At 41.9% G+C, this 20,822-nt stretch overlaps 2 protein-coding genes across 9 annotated transcripts; both read left to right on the top strand.

Annotated features, from left to right (window-relative positions):
- The first annotated feature begins 296 nt into the window (after window positions 1-296).
- LOC122154802 (serpin B6-like) lies at window positions 297-10,595 on the top strand. Its single transcript, XM_042806711.1, has 8 exons — window positions 297-459; window positions 2,671-2,780; window positions 3,224-3,401; window positions 4,407-4,544; window positions 5,633-5,750; window positions 5,983-6,125; window positions 8,541-8,708; window positions 9,395-10,595. Exons 3-8 carry the CDS (start codon window positions 3,234-3,236, stop codon window positions 9,797-9,799), a joined length of 1,140 nt encoding a protein of 379 aa, XP_042662645.1. The 5' UTR covers window positions 297-459; window positions 2,671-2,780; window positions 3,224-3,233; the 3' UTR covers window positions 9,800-10,595.
- Window positions 10,596-11,225: 630 nt separating this feature from the next.
- On the top strand, window positions 11,226-19,980 carry SERPINB1 (serpin family B member 1). 8 transcript variants are annotated; one of them, XM_042806705.1, is made up of 8 exons: window positions 11,332-11,419; window positions 11,971-12,109; window positions 12,924-13,099; window positions 14,839-14,976; window positions 15,832-15,949; window positions 16,571-16,713; window positions 17,473-17,640; window positions 18,391-19,980. In XM_042806705.1, exons 3-8 carry the CDS (start codon window positions 12,932-12,934, stop codon window positions 18,790-18,792), a joined length of 1,137 nt encoding a protein of 378 aa, XP_042662639.1. In that variant the 5' UTR covers window positions 11,332-11,419; window positions 11,971-12,109; window positions 12,924-12,931; the 3' UTR covers window positions 18,793-19,980. The 8 variants fall into 8 exon arrangements, with proteins under 8 accessions (XP_042662640.1, XP_042662639.1, XP_042662643.1 ...); XM_042806706.1 differs by lacking the exons at window positions 11,332-11,419; window positions 11,971-12,109 and adding an exon at window positions 11,226-11,254; XM_042806709.1 differs by lacking the exon at window positions 11,971-12,109 and having other exon boundaries at window positions 11,368-11,419.
- The last annotated feature ends 842 nt before the right edge of the window (window positions 19,981-20,822 follow it).

The raw sequence follows: 20,822 nt of genomic DNA, 5'->3' as shown, positions 1-20,822 counted from the left end.
CTCAAAAAAATAAAAATACACCTCTATAAGCGCTATTTGCCTCACTCAGACCCTCAGGTATGTGAAGAAGGGCCAAGCTCGCATGGTCTCTGGCTACAGCAACTGCTCACTTTCGTTGAGAACAACCGCCGCTGTAAAAATAATAACAGCAATAATCACTCGTGGATTGAGGGTATTTTCTGTCAGCTCCGCCACAAGAGGGAGGCACAGGTGGAAAATCGGCACCTGTGGCGAGGCGAGGCCTGGGGAGATATAAAAAGAGGGTGAAGTATTGCGCGGCTTTTCCGCGACGGCGCGCGGCGGCCATTTTGCCTCGGGCGGCTGCGTCGCTTCCCCGTTCGCAGCGGCCAAGGGGGAAGCGGCGGCGGCCGGAGCCCGGGGCGCGGCTGAGGGGGCCGGGCTCCCGCCCTTTCCCCCCGCCCGGCGATGCTTCCGAGGGAGGGCGAGGCGCCCGGGAGGGTGAGTGCGGCGGCTCCGCTCTCCTGGAGATACCGTTTTCTACGGGAAGCTTGCGCTTCTGTTTGTTGGTTTTGGTTTTTGGTGTGGTGTTGTTTTTTTTTTTTTCTTTTCTTTTTCTTTGTAGTTACGTTTTGCTTTATTTTTCTTCTTAAGAACTAGCGGCTGCATGGTGTTGCTTCCGTTATTTTTTTTTCTTCCGTGACGTGATTTCTGCTTCTTGTCAGCTGGAGTCCCAGTGGCGTGTCGCAGTCACATCTTATGCATAGGAGTGACGCCCTTTATGGTCCGGTGTCCAGCTCTGAGGCAGAGGGGGTTTTTATTTGCCCTGGGGAGTGCCAAGCCCTTGGCTTCTTGGGCCTGAGCTCGCAGGGACGGTGTCGGTGGTGGGGCTGAGTCATCCTCCCGTGTCCCACCGCCTGCCCCTGGGGGGGGGGGGCGATGTGAAGAGCCGTTATCTGGAGCTGTCGGCAATCTTACCTTGCTGTTTAACATCACTCCCAGCTCTCCAAAGCCTAAACGGAGCCCTTTTTCCCCCCAAACCCCCCTTGCTTTAGCCCTTTTCCCCCCAAAAAAACCCTTTGCTTTAGTTCAGAGGGTGGGAAAAAGGATGTCTGTGCGGCAGACACAGCTCCCTCTGTGGAGGTGGGTGCTGCCTGATGCTCAGTTCCTCCTCTGGCTGTGTTTGAAACAGTTGGCTTGGGACTCCTCCGAGGCACTCCTCTGAGGCGAGGAGGCGTCCACATGTACTGGGTGCTAATCCGTGTTGTAGGCTTGGTAGGATGTGTCCATGGGCTGCGGGCTGGAGGAGAGCTGCACCCTGCTCTGGCCGGGTTCCCCCATGGCAAAACTGGTATTTGGGAGGGACACCGCGGTGCGTATTTGCTGTTAGTCGAGATAGAGCCTTTCTGTCCATAAAGACTGTCCTAAAACATAGGTGTCTACTGCTGAGAATATATGCTTCAAATTCATAGTGGTAGGAGCATACGGGGTCAGGGCATCCAGAAAACTCCACATCAGCGCCTCACTAGTGGCCTGCAGAGCCCGTGGGCAGACCAGGGTGAGGAATGAGCTGCTGGCAAACCCTCTGATCACTGAGGACTTTGCAGCAAACAGTTTGCAGCAACTGACAAATATATGCTTGTGCATATCATACGTTTTTTGTTCCTTAAAGTGCAGTCATTGTGTATCATCTACAAAACCCTTCTGATGAGAAAGGTATCTGTTGGTAGTTATGTTGCTATTCCTGAGCCACAGTGAAAGTATGGATAACTGTACAGATACAACTCCTAGCCTTGTGTCCCAGCTGTTGAAATATTACTTACAGTTTGGTTAAATGCACTGATTTTCAGATAGCTAAATAGTGGGAGTTGCATCCTTTTGTCTGTAAAGCCTTGCCTGGTATGGAAGCCCTACAAAAACTTTGTAGGTAATTACTGCTTGCTGCTGTCACTATTCTTGTGCATTTTGACCTCCAGGTCAAAAAACCTTATTGCTAGCGATCTGGGACAGTAAGAAAATTCTGGTCTTCACTGCAAGGAACATAAAACAGAAAATTCTAAGTGCCTTAAGCTGTAAAGTACATGTAGTTAAATTATTCATTTCAGATAGTATTGGAGGATTGTTTTCACCTGAACTGTTTGCTTGGGGTTTTTTAGCTATGAGAGAAGAGAAAAAGGAGAGGAGTTGCTAGTGTTTATAGCGAAGCTACTAGCAAGAAATTTTCTTAGGTGGAAAATCATGCATGCAAAACCTTGTTCTTTCCACCTGTTTGTTTGAGATAATGAATCAGTAGTATGAATTAGGTGTTGGTTTTGTATTTTGTAGCAACATATCAACACCAGGCGCTGCCCTAAGGGAGGAACAGAAACTTCTACTACCAGATGATGTCTTACGATGTCTGATGATACTTATCTGTAGTTAACTCAGCATTCTAGTATTTATTGCTCCTTTTATTGGTACGTGGTTTATTCTCAGATTGACTACCTACCCAGCTGATGTATGTAGAGTATGACAGGCATCAAATTACAAATGTTGAAGTGTGCATGTACCAAAGTTATCTATAAGCAGATTTTTTTTGTGTGTGCTGCTGTGTTGCAGGCAGTAAAATGAAACTGAAAAGGACTTTGATTTTAATTTGTAGTACAGCAGGAAATTACAGTAATCTGTCATGCTGACCAAATAACATTTGTCTTTTCTTTTTTGATCTTGTAGGTCAAGTCATTCTGTTGACTTCTACCGGGCTGGCTGTTAGGTTTAAAACACAGTGTGGACGTGTATAAGTAAACTGACGCTAATACTGAAGATCTGTAGACTTAGACAAGGTAAGAGTTTATAATTCTGCCATTCTGATGCCTAACATTTTGCTCTGGTTTTCCTAGAAGGGCAAGTAATTGTCGCTAAGTCAAAAGAGACTTGTTTTAATGAGTCCTAAACAAAATACTGTTATATCTGATCATGTCAAAGGAAGTAATATTACTTACCTAGTGAAGAGTCTAGTGACACCAGTGGGAACTGCTGTCTCTGTCACAGGTATGGAATTGAAACACAAAAGCAAACAATAAATCCCTGAAGTAACTCAAGTGCTTAGTATGGGTTTTGAGGTACTCCTTCCACCAAATCAGTTTTTCAGTGAGTTGATTATTGTCAAACCTAATTATGATATTTCCTGCATAGTTTATACTGGGAAATGTAAAAGCCAGAAGTAACTTACCAGTTTATATTCAAATAAATTTGAGCTGCTCTTGTTCTGTGTTTTATTTCCCAGGCTCTGAACCATGGACAGCCTCAGTGCAGCAAATACCACTTTTGCGCTTGACCTCTTTAGAAAGCTGTGTGAGAACAAAAGTAGGCAAAATCTATTCTTTTCTCCTTTTAGTATTTCTTCTGCTTTGTCTATGGTTTTGCTGGGGTCGAAAGGTAACACCGAATCCCAAATAGCCAAGGTATGTTTAAATAAACTTAGTGTATTGAATTTGATGGGACCATGTGAAGAGCAAACCTGTATATTATAGTATGTGACATCCACTTACATTAGACTATGTTGTCAATCTGGTTTCAGAGCAGAGGTATTCTTTGGTATGTATGTGAGCAGTACCTGTTCTTACTGTTTTTATAGGGGGAGCTTCCTTTGGTATGTAATTAAGAGGTTCCTGGTTTTTTGTTGGATGGGTTTTTTGAGACAGATCTTCCTTCAATATGTCATTGAGGTACCTGGGATTTTTTTTGTAGGCTTTAATCTCTGTCTACATAAAATACTTTCTTCTACTACTTTTTTTTTTTGACCAAATATCAGACTACACATGTTTTAAAAATGTAGCCAGGCACATTAAAAAAAATTAAAAATCGACCCTGTATGCATGTCAGTGGTAGCTGTGCCTTAGTTTAACTTGCTGAGGTGACAGATACCACTTGGCATATTTTTTACATATGCAGTTGATAGTATTAAATGCATAATCAGTCATTTTTATTATGTTTGCCTCTTTTAGCGAAGTGGGAGTGTAAACACCATTTTGTTTTCATTTAAATCTATAAAAATTTCTCCAAAATTGTATATTGCTGCCATACTTTGAGATATTCAAAAGCTGTTTGGATATAGTCCTGGGCTACCAGCTGTAGATGGCCCTGCCTGAGCAGGGGAGTGGTACCAGATGACCTCCAGAGGTCCCTTCCAACCTCAACCATGCTGTGATCCTCTAATGATTGGCTTGAGTGAAGGAAACTAAATACTGCTGACTCTTCTGCTCCTTGCTGTATTAGTTGTACAACATCTGGCTGGGTGCATCATATGTGACTTGCACAGTAAGCGCCATCTGGGAGGTGTGGTGCAAAAACTTTTGGCTTCAAGTTACTGCTTTTAAACCCAAAAGTCATTTAAAAAATAGACTGTGCTGAAGCAAGTGTGTTTGAAGAAAGCATGGGCTTGGTTGAAGATGTTTGTTGTTCTACAGGTGCTTTCTCTGAACAAAGCCAAGGATGCTCACAATGGCTATCAATCACTTCTCTCTGAAATTAATGATCCAAACACCAAATATATACTGAGAACTGCTAACCGACTTTATGGAGAAAAGACATTTGAGTTTCTCTCAGTAAGTAACCATTAAATTTGTGACTTTTTTAGTATAATGTAATTGTATAGTATTTTAGTTGTATTTTAGTATAATGTATTTCCTTTGGACTTGAGGCAGGATCTGGGTTTTCCTTGCCAGATTTTCTAGGTTGAGACCTGTCAACACAGTAGAGTATGCCAGAGCCTGGTACCTGAACCTTGTGGAGAAGCTCCTTTTAGATGACCTGTGATCTGAATGCATAACTGGTGTAAAGCACTATAAAATCCATTAGACTCTAAATCTTCAGGGTTCAATGATCTATTGGTACTTTTGGCTGTGGGACAGATGGTTGATGTATCTCTCTTCCCTTGGTCATATATAAAGATGGTAAAAAAATAATTCTTGCTGCTCTTCATGGGCAGTATTTTATATTTTTTCTGCTATGTAAGTCATCTAGAGATCCTACGGAGAAGAGTACATGACTGAAGATTTTCCTTATGAGAAGATCAAAATAAGGTTAATATGTATTGTTATACATATTACTGTAGATGCTTCCCTAGAAGCAACAAGGTGTAAAGCTCTGTTCTTTTTTTTCCTCTGAGTGATTTACAGTGATTCCTTTTATGAAGAATGCTAGCGTTTCATTTGTCTAGTAGATAATTACATGCATTGTACTCTAAAACTTTGCATCTGTGTAGTAAAGATCTAATTACATTAAATGAGAGAAAGGGGTGGTTTTTTCCTAAGAAAAATCAGTTTACCCTCTAAGCTAAAAGGTTTATATTTGTCTGGGCAGTTTAACAACTAAACTTATGTAGAGAAGCTTGCAAGATCATATGTTCTCTCACTGAAGTAAAAACCCCCCAAACTAGCCACATTTCTCAATTAAGTTATGTGAAACTGTAGCATAATACACAAGCCATTTGACTTAATAACATAGAGTGAACAACTCCTAGTTCAAATAGGTGGTACAAGACCTAATAGGAATGTATCAGACAAAACTTTAATGGCTTTATATGAAGCTGAGGGAGGAAATCAGGCATTTTTCTTTGTGTATTTAAGAATTATATGTGGCTGAATGAGAGTAAAATACATTGCTGTAAAGCTGTTCTGAATGTCTGTGTTAGTCATTTATAGAGTTGAGTCAGAAATTCTACCAGGCTGGACTGGAACAGACTGACTTCATGCATGCTTGGGAGGATGCCAGAAAACAAATAAATGGCTGGGTAGAGGAAAGGACTGAAGGTGAGTGTTTTGCAAAATGCCCTGTTGTGTTTAATGGCAGCCAGGCCTTGAGTAAACAGCTGTTTCAAGGTACAATATTGTGAATTTAAAAAACCCAGACAGTGAGCTCTTGTTCTGTTTGGTACATAATTCTCTTATCTATTGTGTATTAACTACAGAGTAGATGCTATATTAGATAATAGATATATGTCAAACTGTTAAAAAAATAGGTTTTTTTCTTTGTATCTGAAAGGTAAAATTCAGAACTTGCTGGCAGAGGGGATTGTCAATTCACTGACCAGACTTGTGTTGGTAAATGCCATCTATTTCAAAGGCAAGTGGGAAAAGCAGTTCAACAAAGAGAGAACAGCAGAAAAGCCATTTCAAATTAACAAGGTATGATGTGCTAAAATGCTAACAATACACTGTTACTCTGAAATGAATACATTTAACACGGAAGAAAAAAAAAAATCATTCAATTGGGGTTACCTTGGGTGGGCTATATGAAATTCCTCCCTTTAATATGAGCACTCTGTTTAGTTTCTGTTTCACATAATCACAAGAAACTTTAATATAACACTTCAGTATTTTTTTTTTTCTTTTGCCCTTCTTGTTTGTTTGACAGAGGTAGCCCTCTACATAGTTATGGAACTTAGAGCTGAAGAGAAAACAGTTGAGTGAAGCAGTCAGGCTATTTGAGAGTTGTGAACAATTTCACAGAAGTCAGCAAGCTTGATTATTTTAGCATAAAACTGGTGTGGATAAGAAATTTTCCTTTAGGTAGTAGGCAGAAAAGAGTACTTATACATGTGCAGAAACTTCTGAATCTAAGTCTTCAGTACAGGGATTTTTGCTGCATTTCTACCACTGAACTGATCCAAAATAAGTAGGGGGAAAAAGTCTCATTTGAAGACCTTGATGCTATACTTTCTTGCTTTTAGAAGTAGATCAGTACTACTGAAGACTCTGCTACTACTGTTAGCAGGCCATGGCTGCCCCTCAGGATCACCTCAAACTCTGGGTATGCCTCCAGATGTCATTGAAAAGAACTGTTAGCATGACTTCCTTAACTCACCTGCTTAAAAACATTATGCAGAATTGAAGCCCTCATGCCTGACTTCAAACTGCCCTTCCCTCAGTGGTGACAGAGATCTAAGAATGCTTGAAACTGCTCATGCCACTTTTCAAATAGGGACTGTTACTGCTTACCCTGTACTACCTACTACAGCACTTCAGAAACTACTGGACTGACTTGGTTCCTGGCACCTTTCTGTCTCACTGTTGAAACATGCTGAAAAAGCTAGCAGAGTATCCAGATACACTATTCTGTTTTCTTTTCCTTGGACCAGTGCAAACCTAGGACCAGGTTTTAAGATGGAAACACCAGCAGCATGTAGTGCTGATGAATAATCTTCCTTTTGACTCGTGATGAAATAATGTATAGGAATATTGGAAGGTTTGGCATCAGTTTCCTGCAGAGATGTCACACAAAGCCCAGGTTTATAGATTTGTGTAGGGTGCTCTCCTTCATGAGGAGAAGCAAAATCACTGATGTTTCTGTATTGGGTACTGTGCTGTGGTAAGGTCATAACTTAAATCTTAATGTTCCTGTAATAAGACCCAGCCTAGCTCTGAGACTACCTTTTCCTTTGTAAATAGAGAGTGTGTATATATATATATTTTTTTAAAAAAAATATTAAGAGTCTTTGGGATCCAGATAACTATTGAAGAAAGTTGTAAGAGGTAAGGTTGGAGAATGCATATCTAAAAGTAAGTTCCTTAGGTAAGCCAAGGCAGCAAACAACTGCAAATCTTTTTCCTTCTAAAACTAAATGGCTTAAGTTTGTATTTTCACCCTACTAATGACTAGCTACTGACAAGCTGCAGAAGTGTGTGAGTAGGCTCAAATGAGCAATTGGAAATGCCAGGTGTAACCTGAAGTTTTAAGCTAGTTATTTTATAATTTTTCCAGTAGCAAAGAGTAACTTTAGCATCCCAGGAGCCTCTTCAGCATCCTGTGATCTTATTTCTGTGACTCTTTTGCTTCTTACGACTCACTGGATGATTTTCACATGCTATGTGGCCTTTGCTTATACATCCTTTTCGTGTATCGCTGCTGCAAAATAATTCCTGCTGTATCCTCTGTGGGCATTGTTTTAATGGGCTTTGCTTTAAAACCAAAAAACTACCTGTATGTTTATCTTATGAAGGTAAGGGAGGAAGCAATGAAACTCTTAACTGAAATGGAGGAAAATGATGTAAACAGTAGCTGATGCTCCATGTGAAAATGGGAGGAGACAGTAAAGAATGAAATTGAGAAAAGTCTTTCCCCTTCTTATTCTCCATATGACTCTTACGAATTCAGAATAAATGCTCTCACTTTCTTGACATTTTTAGTACCATTTTAAAATATTTTAATTCTTCTTTGTTATAGCACTTGGAGACACATGGACTGAAAATGAAAATACCTACACTGAAATTACATGGTATTGATTTCAAGCAAGGAACACAACCACTGCTTCTTGCCAGCTCTATTTAGTGTTTGTCACCAGTTCTTAAATGAGCAAATATGTGTCCTTGCCTCTTGGCCTTAAAGGAAACATCACAGACATTTCTACATTAAGAAGTAAATCTCAGGGATCCTTAATTCTTACCTCTTGCTTTGGAAAAGGCAGTGGTGGGCCTGGACTAAAGTGTATTTAGTTCTTTTTAGTCAAATTCTAAAAAGCCCCGGGTAACTGGATGCCTGTTTTGTGTTTTGAGACTAGCATACTAGCTCAGTACTAACAGTTGACATCTCTTTATTTTTAGAAAGAGACCAAACCTGTGCAGATGATGTTCAAGAAAGATAGATTTAACATGACCTATATTGGGGATTTCCAGATGAAAATCCTTGAGCTTCCTTATGTTGGTAATGAACTCAGCATGATAATCCTGCTCCCTGATACAATCCAGGATGGATCCACTGGCTTGGAAAGCGTAAGTTGTTGAGCTGAATGCAAAGGCAGCCTATATGCTTCCAGGGAAGAAAGTTTGATACTGTATGTAGACCTGCAGTTCTGTTCCAAAGCTGTTGTCATCGGTGCTCGGCACCAGCTGAAATGTCCCACACCTCCCTGCCCCCAAAGTGACTGGTATGCCTCGTGTCACTACTGGTCAAGCTGTGTGCTGCCCCCTTAGCCAGAGGGTCTGGAAGAAGACCTGACTCTCCTCAGGAACAGAGGTTAGCTGTGGCTATGGTGAAGACATAGTGTATGGTGAGCATCATACGTGGTGAGAGGGGATTTGGGGCAGCTCTTAAGACATCCTGTATCTTGTCACATAGATCTTCCATTCTGAACAGCTGTCATCATTTCTTCTGTGGCCTTGCTTCCCATATGTCAAAATGTAAAAAAAAAAAAAAAAACCCACCAAACATGTTTTCTAAAAGTAAACTTTATGTGGAAGGGACTGTTCCTTATTGTATCTTCCAAAAAGCATGTGGGATTGACCTCAGCTGGGGCTGTAGTCTCTAGTGCGAAGTGACTTGCAGTTTTAGCTTGAGACACTAAACCCTGGAAAAAAGATGCATGTTATGCACTATGTAATCACAGTAATCACTACTTCTGGCTGTGTAAAACTGACTCTTCTCATTTTAAGTGTATAAATTTTGGGTATTTCTTTAGCTGGAAAGGGAACTTACATATGAGAAGCTGATGGATTGGATCAATCCTGAAATGATGGACTGTACAGAGGTGAGGGTGTCTTTACCCAGATTTAAACTGGAGGAAGATTATGATCTGAAACCCCTTCTGAGAAGCATGGGGATGGCTGATGCATTCGACCTAGGGAAGGCAGACTTCTCTGGAATCTCGGCTGGCAATGAGCTGGTGCTCTCTGAAGTGGTTCACAAGTCCTTTGTGGATGTCAATGAAGAAGGTACTGAAGCAGCAGCTGCCACGGCAGCAGTGATGATGCTGCGCTGCGCACCGATCGTTCCAGAATTCACTGCGGATCATCCCTTCCTCTTCTTCATCCGGCACAACAAAACTTCCAGCATTTTGTTCTGTGGAAGGTTTTGCTCTCCCTAAAAAGGAGATGTTTTGGCAGAAGAGTTGCTATTACACAATAACTTTCTGTTTCTTTAGAGTAGGGATGCTCTTTTTGTAGTAATTATTTCAGCTGTGTCTGAATCTACTCCTGTGGCCTTCCTCTCAGGCTTGGATAGACTAACAGAGCTACTGAGACCTGCCATGTAAAACAGCTTGCCCTGGGCACCTGAGTGCAGAGGTCTCCAACCTCTTGCTGACACAAACATCCCACTTGCTCAGTGAATGCTTCATCTGTCCTTGCTGTTCCTATTGCAACTCCACTTTTTGTGGCCACCAGGCAGTGAGTCAGTGACATCTTACATAAAAGGAAGAGCTTAAGAATGTTTTGATACATTGCCCAGAGATGAAAGGAGTCTTTGGGGGCCTGTTCCAAGTGTTGCCTAAGCATCCTGACTAGACAGCTTTTTCATAATAACTAAACAAGCACTTAGGCTAGAATGGGAATAAATAAGAGTATGTCTTTTCACCAGATGTCCTTATAGGGTATTCATGGGGTGAGCCTTGGTCACTGTTTTATCACCACAGGATCCCTGGGTTTATTACCTATCACTCAGTTCTAGACCGTTAACAAAGAATGTAATGAAAGAGCACATGATGGCTATGCACTATTTAAATGACAGAGCTTTAACTACTTGCTATTGTTGTATATTTTTTTTCCTGTTCATAGTTAAACAGTTTAACTGAATAACACCAGACAGCTGAAATATCTTTCCTAATACAGTGATTTGTTTTGCTGTTTGTTACTGAAATAATAAAAGAACTGCAAGTGCTGTAAGATTCCATTTCTCCTTTTCAACTGTAAGTTATGCATTTTTTCCTGTAGTATGAAGAAAACAATTATTTCCTGATAGAAGCTGGTTGCGCTCCATGTAGCTTGTTCAGACTTCATTGTTGAACACGGGCTTTTTCAGAATGCAGTGTAACTGAGGTGCTTGCTTGTATTGCCCTGAGGTTTGGGGTTGGCCTTGCAAGGATTTGTGGCCAAGAGCCTTGACAGCAGCAGGGTGGGGAGCCAGGTGTGTGTCTCTGGGCTGGACTGCAGTGCTACGTCTTGGCTTTGTGCAGGGTTCTCCCCGGGGCCTGGTGGTGGCCACCCAGCTGGTGCTCGGTGGCCCTGGGCTTTGCTTGGGGTGGGGTAACTGGTCTCAGGTGAAGAAAATTAAAGCATTATTTGAAGGGGGGACTAAACTGACAGTTTGGTCAGCAGGACGCAGGTGGTGCTGTAAGGGACTGGTGCTCAGCACCCAAAGGGGCCCTATGGGTGGGCTGGGGGCCGGGCCCTGGGGGAGAGAGCTCGGGTTAAACCCGACCCCCCCCCCCACGCTGTTACTTGCTTTACTTTTTTTTTTTTTTTAACGTAAAGATAACCATGGCCTAAAAGCTGAGCGTAACCAGAGCCGCACGCAGGGAAGGAGGCGCAGGCGGGCGGCCGCGGTGCGTTTGTCCCACGGGGGGCAAAGAAAACCCCACTCTTGGATCGCTCGCGCGGGGGGGCGGTGCGTGGGGGTGTGTGTGTTTCCCCTTCGCAGGGAGGCCCAGGCGGCACCCGTGCGGGCTCCCCACGCCCCCGTGGGCTGCTCCGGCTCCGCGGGCGCGCAGGTAGGCGGGGGGGGGGGGGGGCGGCCCTTGCCTGCGCTGGGGCTCCGCGGGGCGGGGGGGCGATCGGGGCTGCCCCTCCGCCCCTGTCCCGCCCCCCCCCCCCCCAACCCCCGGGTGCTTTCTACGGGAACGGGGCGATAACGGGACGAAAAGCGAGGGGGTTTTCCGCCCGTGCTCCCCCGCTGCGTGGGGCGGCGGTTCCCGGGCAGCCGCGGGGTGGGGGCTGTGGAACGGCTGGTTTCAGTGAAACGCTTGTGCACGGGGGCGGTGGTGTAAGTAAATGAAAGTAAAACTGAGCTTTGCATTTGTGCTTGGATTTTTGGGGTGGTTTTTTTTTTTGTTTTTTTTTTTTTTTTTTTTTTTTTTTTTTGTTTGGGTCTTTTTTTACCATAGAGCTAGATAAAAGAACACTGCAAAGATGCAGCGCGTTTACCTGCCTGGCTGTGGAAGCAGCTAGTGTTGTTTTGCAATACCTTGTAGAAAGATTGTGCTGGAAATGCCCAAATTCTGGTGCAAACTCCTCCACGTAGCTGGGTCTGGTGATGTTTCAGAGCTGCTGCCCTGGCTGCGGGGGGCAGATGCGCAAGTGCCTGCGTCTCCAGTGAAACTCCTTGGAGGAAAGAAGCTGGAAACAGCCAAACCCAAGAGGCCCGCTGCAAGCGAGCAAAGGGAAGCAGGAATCTGAGCCGGGTGAGCAGGAAGGTTTTACAGCAGGGAGCTGCGCTGCCGCTAACCCGTGGGTGGGTTTGTGAATGTGACCCGGCCCTCGCACCCCTCGCCCTGCTGCAAGGGCCTCCTCGGGAGCATCCCCCCGAAATGAATCACTGCTCGGGGGCAGCACGGAGCTTTGTCTGCTCTGCCCTCGCTCGCCGGCACGTCCCGTCCCCTTCGGCGAACAAAACCCCGGGCGCGTTGGTCCCTGGGTCGGTACCAGCGCGCAGGTGGCTCGCTGGCCCTCGGCGGGGCAGGCTGCTGCCAGCAGTGGTGCCTTACGCTGCCGAAGGTGAGCGTGTGCCTGAGCCTTTGACGGGATTGACACCTTTTTTTTTTTTTTTTGTGTGGCGTGGTTTGTGCCATGAAGACGGGCAGCTTGCTGGAAGGCGTCTAAATCTCCCCGAGCAGTCAGTGTGAGCGTCCTCTGGGCAGGGCTCGGGTAGAAGAGGTGGGGGGAGAGCTGGGTTTCCGAGGCTGAAGGACTTTAACTTGCAATCCTGGCAGCACACATACTTTTAAGTTAGAAGGCTAAGAATTTTTTAAAATAATGTTTTTAATGTTAGCGTGATAGGGAAAGTTGGGATATACAATCTGGAAAAAAAAAAATGCTTTTTCAGTGTGACTGATTTCTTTTGAAGAGGAAGATGATATGCTGACAATTAAATTCCTGCTGTTTCTGTACCCAGCTGCAACTAGATTAATCCAGCCTTTACTCTGTGAGTCACACGAAGTTAGGCTAGGTTTTTAAAGAGTGTTTCCTGGTGTCCTTACTGCCTGTTTTGTTTTTCAGCTATAACCATGGAAAGCCTGCATGATGCCAACAGCAGATTTGCACTTGATCTGCTCAGAAGATTTAATGAGACCAACCCAACAGGGAATGTTTTCTTCTCTCCTGTCAGTGTCTCTGCTGCTCTGGCCATGGTCCTTTTAGGGGCCAGAGGTAATACGGAGGCACAGGTGCTGAAGGTTAGTTAAAAATAATAAATTCTCTTTTGCTTTATATTTTATTTACATTAACAATTGTTGTGTTTTAGAGAAGGGAAAATGAAAGGGCTGTATTATTTTTATGTGCTCAAGAGATTTCAGTCATGCTCACTGAATCTTCCTTGGACTCCTTTCTCCAGTTACCTTCTGCCTGCTCTGCTCCAGACCCCTTTCTATATTTGCTGTGGCCCTTGCTTCTCATTTAATTTCACTTGTTAATTCTTGAAGTAGGAAACTGCTTTCATTACTTAGTAAGTCTACGTTTAAATTGAAGTTTTCAGCAGCAAGACCTTACTAGTTTTTGTGAGATATTTTGGCAAAACACTATTGCTTTTTAATACATGGTCACCAGTGGTACACTTGTGGCTAATAATACTGTGTATATTGTAAGAAGCAGAATAGTAATATGTAATTTTATATTTACACTGTATCAACTATGGTGATGCTACCTAAGTATCAGTACCTCAGTAACAGCTAGGCACTTGGATATTTTGGAGGAGGTGAGCCCACGTGCTTATTCTTGCCATAGCCTTCAGTTAGGTAGAGTAGTTTAAAAAATGTCACTAAAAATTGCGAAGATGGTGCATGTAGGAGTGTGCCAGTTTCCCCTGCACGGGTGGGACTTGGTCACTGTTATTTTTCTCCATTGTTAAGCCAACGCCTGCTAGTGCAAAAGGGTGTGTGAGACTTGTAGTTATCATCATGTATTTGCCTATGAATAATTTCACCTTTGTATTCTGGACCGTAGGAGGAACTGTTTTATACTGTTGAGTGGTGCTGTGCTTAGTGAATCAGAAAAGAAAATTATTTTCTCACTACTTGTACAAACAGACTTTGAACATATATTTCATGTAATCAAACTGACAGCCCCACCTAGGATAAGCCTGCTGACAGCAGGAAGCGTGCAAAAGGAATTTGGGGGGGGGGGGGGGGGGGGGGGAAGTGTGTCAACACAGTGACCTTCAATAGTACATGTTCTCACACCATAATGTTTTACTTATGAAAACACAGCTAATTAAGGAGGCAGTGATTGGTAACCATCAAGGGCTGCTTGTAAGCATGTAGCAATCTGTTTCTGTGATCGTAATCCTACTGTAAGTTGCCTCTGTGATGTTTTTGCACAGCTATTTGTATGTACAACACAACTTGCATTAATGTGGGCAGCAAGGCCTGACCAAAAACCCAGTGAGACAAAACGAGAGCTTTCCTTTGAATCCAGGGGGTGTTTCACAGCAGTCTTCCCTACTGAGAAATACATCACTTAAGTTTGAACGTGAACATCCCTGCTTTGGTCCAGCCTTCCCTGTCAATGAGGGCTGGCAGTTTCTGCTGTTGAACCTGTAAGCCTTGACCAGCCAGTTTGCCTCTGTGACAAGAGGTACTGGTAAAGAGAAACTGCACTAATGCATTTGATTTTTAAGATGATGCAGTTTTTTATATATATATATAAGCAGTTATATATTCATAAGACCATAAAAGATAATTGTTCTAAGTTTTCTTATCACCTCACCTGTGCTAGTTTTGATTGTATGTTCTGAAAAAGCACCAAGGAGCAGTTCCGTTCATTCTTTGAGGTTTACAGAAGTCTCTCAGCAGCTTCCAGCCTCTTCTTTTCTCTTTCTTCAACCTACCTACCTGCTGGATCAGACCCACCCTATAGATATACTGTATGTAATGTTAAGGCAGTGTTAGTGGGAGCTAGTTCACTTCTTTTGTTTCAGACGCTTCATTTTGACAAAGTTGAAGATATTCATTCAAGATTCCAGAGTCTGGCTATGGATATAAGCAGAAGCAATGCTCCCTATCTCTTACGCCTTGCCAATCGGCTTTTTGGAGAGAAGTCCTACAGCTTTTTGCCGGTATGCTGTTGCAGGTTGTGATGTTGTGGTGGAACCTGGTGGGAGAATGCAGCTATTTGAGCATTTAGGAAGCAGAAATATTTCTAGGCATATTTCTAAATATTACTGGGCAGTCAACAAGTGTTGCATACATGCACATGCATTTCCATATCTGTAGGCATCTGTGCATCTCATCTAAAGGATATTACAGAGCAAATCCTTTTCATTGCTTGTTCAGTTCTGCTGCTCTTGGGCTCAAGAGAAAAATCACTTGTGTAGGTCCTTGGTTTACAGTAGCTATCAGAACATCCCACTCTGTTGCAACCAGCTTTTTAGAATGCAACCAGCTCTATGTCTGTTGCAATCAACTTTTTAGGATGCAACTAGCTGTGTGTCTGTTGCAATCAACTTTTTAGGATTTTCATTGGTCTAGTACCACATTACTTAAAATATTTTTGAAAACAGTGTATTTATTTGGGAGAGGATGCTCAACATGTTTAAACAACATGCCTCTTCACCAGTGAGTTATACCTTTGTGGGTACCTAGGTTGCTATTTTTATCCCTCTTCAGCTCTTTTGGGGAGTTTTGTTTTATCCTACTTGTGCTTGAGCCTGTTTCAGGAGAATGACAGGTAAATATTGCAACATTAGCAGTAAGCACCCCATCAGCAGTATACCTGTCAAATGTACTACCAGGCTTCCTCTGAGAGGCAAAAAAACCAAAACCCAACCCCAGAAACGCCCCAGGCAGTGCACTGTTAGAGCTCCACCTCAGAGTGAGTGATAAGCTGTTTGACACGCACCTTATCAACATCATAAAGAGATACTTTCTTATCTGCATGCAATGATAGCTATTCTTATCTTTCAAAAATCTAGGATTTCCTGACTAATACTCAGAAATTATATGGAGCCGATTTGGCTACAGTTGATTTTCTTCAGGCTTATGACGAAGCCAGGAAAGAAATTAACCAGTGGGTAGAGGAGAAAACTGAAGGTAAACTACGTTGGTTAATAAAGTAACTGGCAGTGTTTCATACTTTGGGAGCAGGAATAGGTTTTATTTTCTGCCGCCTTTAGAACAGTTTAATTTTGCTCCAGGATATTCAATTAATGCATTGACGGAACCAGAAAATGCCTAAGCAAAACACTTAAACAGTTCCCTAACTTCAGAGACATTTGCACTTTTTGTGTTCAGGCCAGTGAGTGCAGGAGAGATGCATAAACATAGATTTATACTCACGAGTTGGAGAATTTGTTTTAGGCCATCTCTGTCCATATTGTATATATATTTCCAAATCCAGTAATCTGAAATGCTAGTGTTTTTTAGTTCTTGTATGATGAGTCATATGTGACAGTTATAAAAAACCCCATATATATATGTATAAAGATACATAAAAAGACTACATTTTCATCGAATTATTGTATATCAAAAGTTATAGTAGAGTGTACTATTAAAACATATGGTGAAGTACTGCAACACACTTCAGTATAGGAATGGAGTTTTGTATTTGTAGTATTTCTATGGCATCAGTTTCTTCATGTATGTTTTATATGCCATCGATTTATTACAAGATTTTGTTGTGACTTTTTTTTTTTTTTCCTGCCCCCTCTGAAGGTAAAATCCCTAATCTGCTACCTGAAGGATCGGTTGACAACATGACCAGGCTTGTACTGGTGAACGCTATTTATTTCAAAGGGAACTGGGCAGAGAAATTTAAAGAAGCTGACACCACCAACATGCCATTTCGGTTAAATAAGGTAATACAGATACATCATGGTAGCATTTATCTAACGAAAAGGTCAAATAATATAGGTGCTAAAGTGAAGGTTTGCTTACAGATAAAATAATGAACAAATATAAATAGAAAGTCTGGCATGAATGTTTTCAGTTCACCCAGAGGTTTATTATCGATTTGAGTATTTTTCTGTGTTCAGCAAGCTCTTTATTCCCTCACTTACTGGAATAGTATCAGTGACAGTTCTCATGTAGAGATTAGGACCCTGCCTGGGCCTAGCAGAGTTTCTGTCTGCCAGCAGCTTCAGCTGCTATGAATTGTGCCTGTTTGTGATGTTAGGTAAACAGTATTAAAATGATTGCACATTTTGGTTAAGTGCCATTTTCTCATTCTATATTCTGCTTATGTTAACAGCTTCACAAGATACTGTGTACAGTCATCTGCTTTATGCTGAACAGAATTGACCTTTGTTGACTATTAACACTGTAATTTTGGGGGCTAGAACAATAAAAAAGTACAGCAACTTGAAGAAATAGTTTCAGTTTCTGCAAGGGCTGTGCTATAGAAGCCAAAGGGGAACCAAATATAATACAAAATCCTTATGTCTTCAGAAGAAACTGTTATTAAACAGGCAGTCAGGAGTCTCACAAAGGCAGTTTTATAATCATCTGATGTAATGGAGGAAGAGTTTTTGCAAGAATGCAATTTTTAACTAATTTGTTTCCTATCAGTTCTTTAGTATTTTCCGAACTGTTACTTTTGGTACCTTTTATCCATCCAGAATGAAAGAAAGACAGTGAAAATGATGTATCAGAAAAAGAAATTTCCTTATGGCTACATCCCTGAAGTGAAGGTCCGTGTTTTAGAGCTGCCTTACGATGTAAGAGAACTTAGTATGATCATTCTGTTACCCGATGACATTGAAGATGACGCCACTGGACTGCAGAAGGTGACCCATCTAAGCTAATGCAGTTATTTAATGGATAATTCAGCCATTCAGAATTAAGGCCTTAATAAACCAATGTTCTCGGAGCCCCATATCTACTGAGCATATTTTTAGACATTGCTTGACTAGCACTGCAGTAAACAATACAGCAATACGTGCGTGTGCTGCGTCAGGAAGAGGAGCTGTGCTCTGGTTTAGTAGCGTGTGTGCGTGGGTCCTTTCGCTTGCTGAGCTGAACCGCGAGGGAGACTGAAAACAAAGTTAACTCTCAGAATTAACTTGCCATGCTTATTCTTTTTAATGACAGAACTTTTCTTTCATCACCTTTGAAAGTCTTTATGTTCTTAAAGTAGTGAGACTGTTTTGCATTAAATGACCAGGAACATACCAGCTTCCTCGAGCTCTCTGATGATTATTTTTTGTTACTTGTTTTTAATTGTGTAATACCATCTAGTTAGATTAAACAGTAAGAACGACTGGGTTTACTTGCTATCAGTGCATGTTTTTCCCTTCTGTACATTGCAGCAAGAAGCAAACGTCTGCATTACTTTGTAAAGTAAAAACTTCACTGGCTCCACTTAATTTTAATAGCATTTGTTAGCTCTGTATGGAGCTGTCAAAGATAGGGGTATGGTCATTTTTGTATAGTTGCTCTGTAGTTGTTTAGTGCTCTATAAAGCCTTGTAAATTTTACTGCAAATGAAATATTTCTACACTGGTGATATGTAATAATCTCAGTCTTTTTGATTCTAGCTGGAAAAGCAGCTGACCTTAGAGAAGCTCCACGAATGGACACGTCCAGAGCATCTATATTCTGCTGATGTTCATGTGCATTTGCCAAAGTTTAAGCTAGAAGAGAGCTATGACCTGAAATCAGATTTAGCTGCTATGGGCTTGCTGGATGTATTTGACAGTAGCAAGGCTGACTTGTCGGGAATGTCAGGGGCACGTGACCTTTTTCTCTCAAAAATTGTCCACAAGGCTTTTGTAGAAGTGAACGAGGAAGGCACGGAAGCCGCGGCCGCCACTGCTGGCATTGCTATGCTCTGCATGGCTATGGAAGAGGATTTCAATGCTGACCATCCTTTCCTTTTCTTTATTCGCCACAACCCAACGCGAAGCATACTCTTCTTTGGCCGCTATGCTTCTCCATAAAAGAGAACTTAGCATTTGCAAATCAGTTCCTGCTGTAGTCAATTAAAGGTTTGCTCCCAAATGAGTTGGATTTTTATGTAAAAAGTTAATGCTCCTGTCCTTCGTTCCTAGTACTTTTGAGATTCTGCCTTTCCCATTAAAACCATCCTAGAAAAACTGGGGTATAATTTACTTATTTATTGAGATTGACACCATCTTTAATAACTAGGAAAATCTTACCTGTAGACAGAAGAAATCTTTTGAAATTGGACTAGAAATATAAATACTCTTGGAAGAAACTTGTGCCTTTTAAAGCACAGGATCACCACCCTCTATGCATATGGGTTTCTCCGTGTTGACAGCCCCCTCTTGTAATAACTTAAAATAGTCCAGTCATTCCTTATGCAGGTATACTAGGATGTTCTTGCAAAGCTGATCCTCCCCTAAAGTCTTGCTTTTCAGTGATACCTTAATAAAATACTTCTAGGTGGCAAAAGGCATGTTCCTGAACAGCTGAGTTTACCCAGTTTGTCTGAAATAGAAGGTCAGATAACATTTGTTTAAAGACAGCTATTAATAGAGAAAGGATTAAGCTAGTTAAACAAAAGTAACCCCTTCCAGTCATTAGCCAGAAAACTTGCAGTACAGCTTTTGAATGAGGGGAAGAAACAAGTAGCAACTTTAGGTAACATGTTTATAGAGAATTTTCCAAATTTATACTCTGGTGCCATTTTAGTTACTGAAAACATGAAAATGTGTCAAGACTTAAGAGGTTTTAGGTGCTTGAAGCTAATGGGTGCTTTTCTGCAAATTGAGAAGCTTTCAGTATGACGTTACATTCTGGCCAGAACCTGTGTGATTCTCAAACAATACTTCAGCATCCCAGAGGATGACTCTGTATAACCTGCAATAAATATGTGATGTATCTGTGTTCAAGGGTTCAACATTTAGTGAGCTGACTTCCACTACCTCTTTATACGCAAATCTTGTGCATTGTACAGCAGCCTTACGCCTGGGAGCTACTGTAATTGCATTCTGCTAGTGTTCTGTGTTTATTTCTGGAGGTTCCTTGCTTGTATCATGTGTGTCTTGGGTACTGTAACATTTACCTGTACAAACTCAGTTCTAAGTTGGGCACAATAATTTCTTTAATTGCAAATTGTATATTAATTTTGTCTTTAAACAACAAATACATTTTTTTTTTCTTAACCTCGTGTTCAAATTGTAAATTTGTGCACACATCAGAGTACAAAATTAACTGTCCATCTGAAGGTTAGCTCCAAAGAAAACCACTGGTGCTGCAGGCATGATCAGCTGTATGAAGTCCTTGGCCTGTTCAGAGTAGGTGAAAATAATAAAACCCAAGTTATTCTGTAGGGGAAATGACTGCATGAGCCATCAGCTTCCCCTGTAAGTATAATGACCCCAGCTGCTCGCACCTACAGAGACAGGGAGGGAGTAAGAGTTTGTATGAAGTGACAAGAGCACTTGGTCTGCACAGGAGTAAACATGTTTCGGTGTGTTAGCCATACCTCAGCTGCAAAGGCTCTGGCAAATTGGTAAAGGAGAGCATGTAGTGCAGAGTGCAGATGTGAGCCTAACCCCTTCTGTGCCGAATGCTTCGCAAATAAGTGAGAAAAATAATAGCACAAAAGCCATGTAAAAATTTGGAACGGTTTGACTTGGGGTTTCTGGGCCTTTGTCTTCAGTCTTAGCAAATAAAGCTTCTGCTGTCATAGACAGGTTTTGACTAAGTAAAGCTCAAAAACTCTATTGCAATTGCATCCTTATCTTTATATGATTAACCTCAGTGAATGCCTGCAAGGTATATGATGTCTAAAGGCTTTTAGGGCTGTAATTACCAGGAAATCAGAAGAAAGATAAAACATTGCATAATAGTACAAATCAGCTTTATAAGGATACTCATGTATTTCTTTATTATTTTAGTAACCGACCTACTATTTTGTGACAAATTTGGCTTACTACAGACAGGATGCACAGGAAAAAAATCTCAGCAATAAGAATCTCAATGAAGTCAGTTTCACATTCAA

Source organism: Tyto alba, unplaced genomic scaffold, assembly GCF_018691265.1.
Source record: "Tyto alba isolate M040663 unplaced genomic scaffold, T.alba_DEE_v4.0 Super-Scaffold_48, whole genome shotgun sequence".
Classification (NCBI taxonomy): domain Eukaryota; kingdom Metazoa; phylum Chordata; class Aves; order Strigiformes; family Tytonidae; genus Tyto; species Tyto alba.
The sequence above is the reverse complement of the archived record's forward strand: the minus strand, read 5'-3'. Positions and strand labels throughout refer to the sequence as shown.

Excerpts from the sequence above, each read along its gene's own strand:
- LOC122154802 (XM_042806711.1), top strand. The coding sequence starts at position 3,234 with ATGGACAGCCTCAGTGCAGCAAATACCACTTTTGCGCTTGACCTCTTT. Across the intron at positions 3,402-4,406 it reads CCGAATCCCAAATAGCCAAG|GTGCTTTCTCTGAACAAAGC; the intron begins GTATGTTTAAAT and ends GTTGTTCTACAG. Across the intron at positions 4,545-5,632 it reads AGACATTTGAGTTTCTCTCA|TCATTTATAGAGTTGAGTCA; the intron begins GTAAGTAACCAT and ends TGTCTGTGTTAG.
- SERPINB1 (XM_042806702.1), top strand. The coding sequence starts at position 12,236 with ATGAATCACTGCTCGGGGGCAGCACGGAGCTTTGTCTGCTCTGCCCTC. Across the intron at positions 15,950-16,570 it reads GGTAGAGGAGAAAACTGAAG|GTAAAATCCCTAATCTGCTA; the intron begins GTAAACTACGTT and ends CCCCCTCTGAAG. Across the intron at positions 17,641-18,390 it reads ACGCCACTGGACTGCAGAAG|CTGGAAAAGCAGCTGACCTT; the intron begins GTGACCCATCTA and ends TTTTGATTCTAG.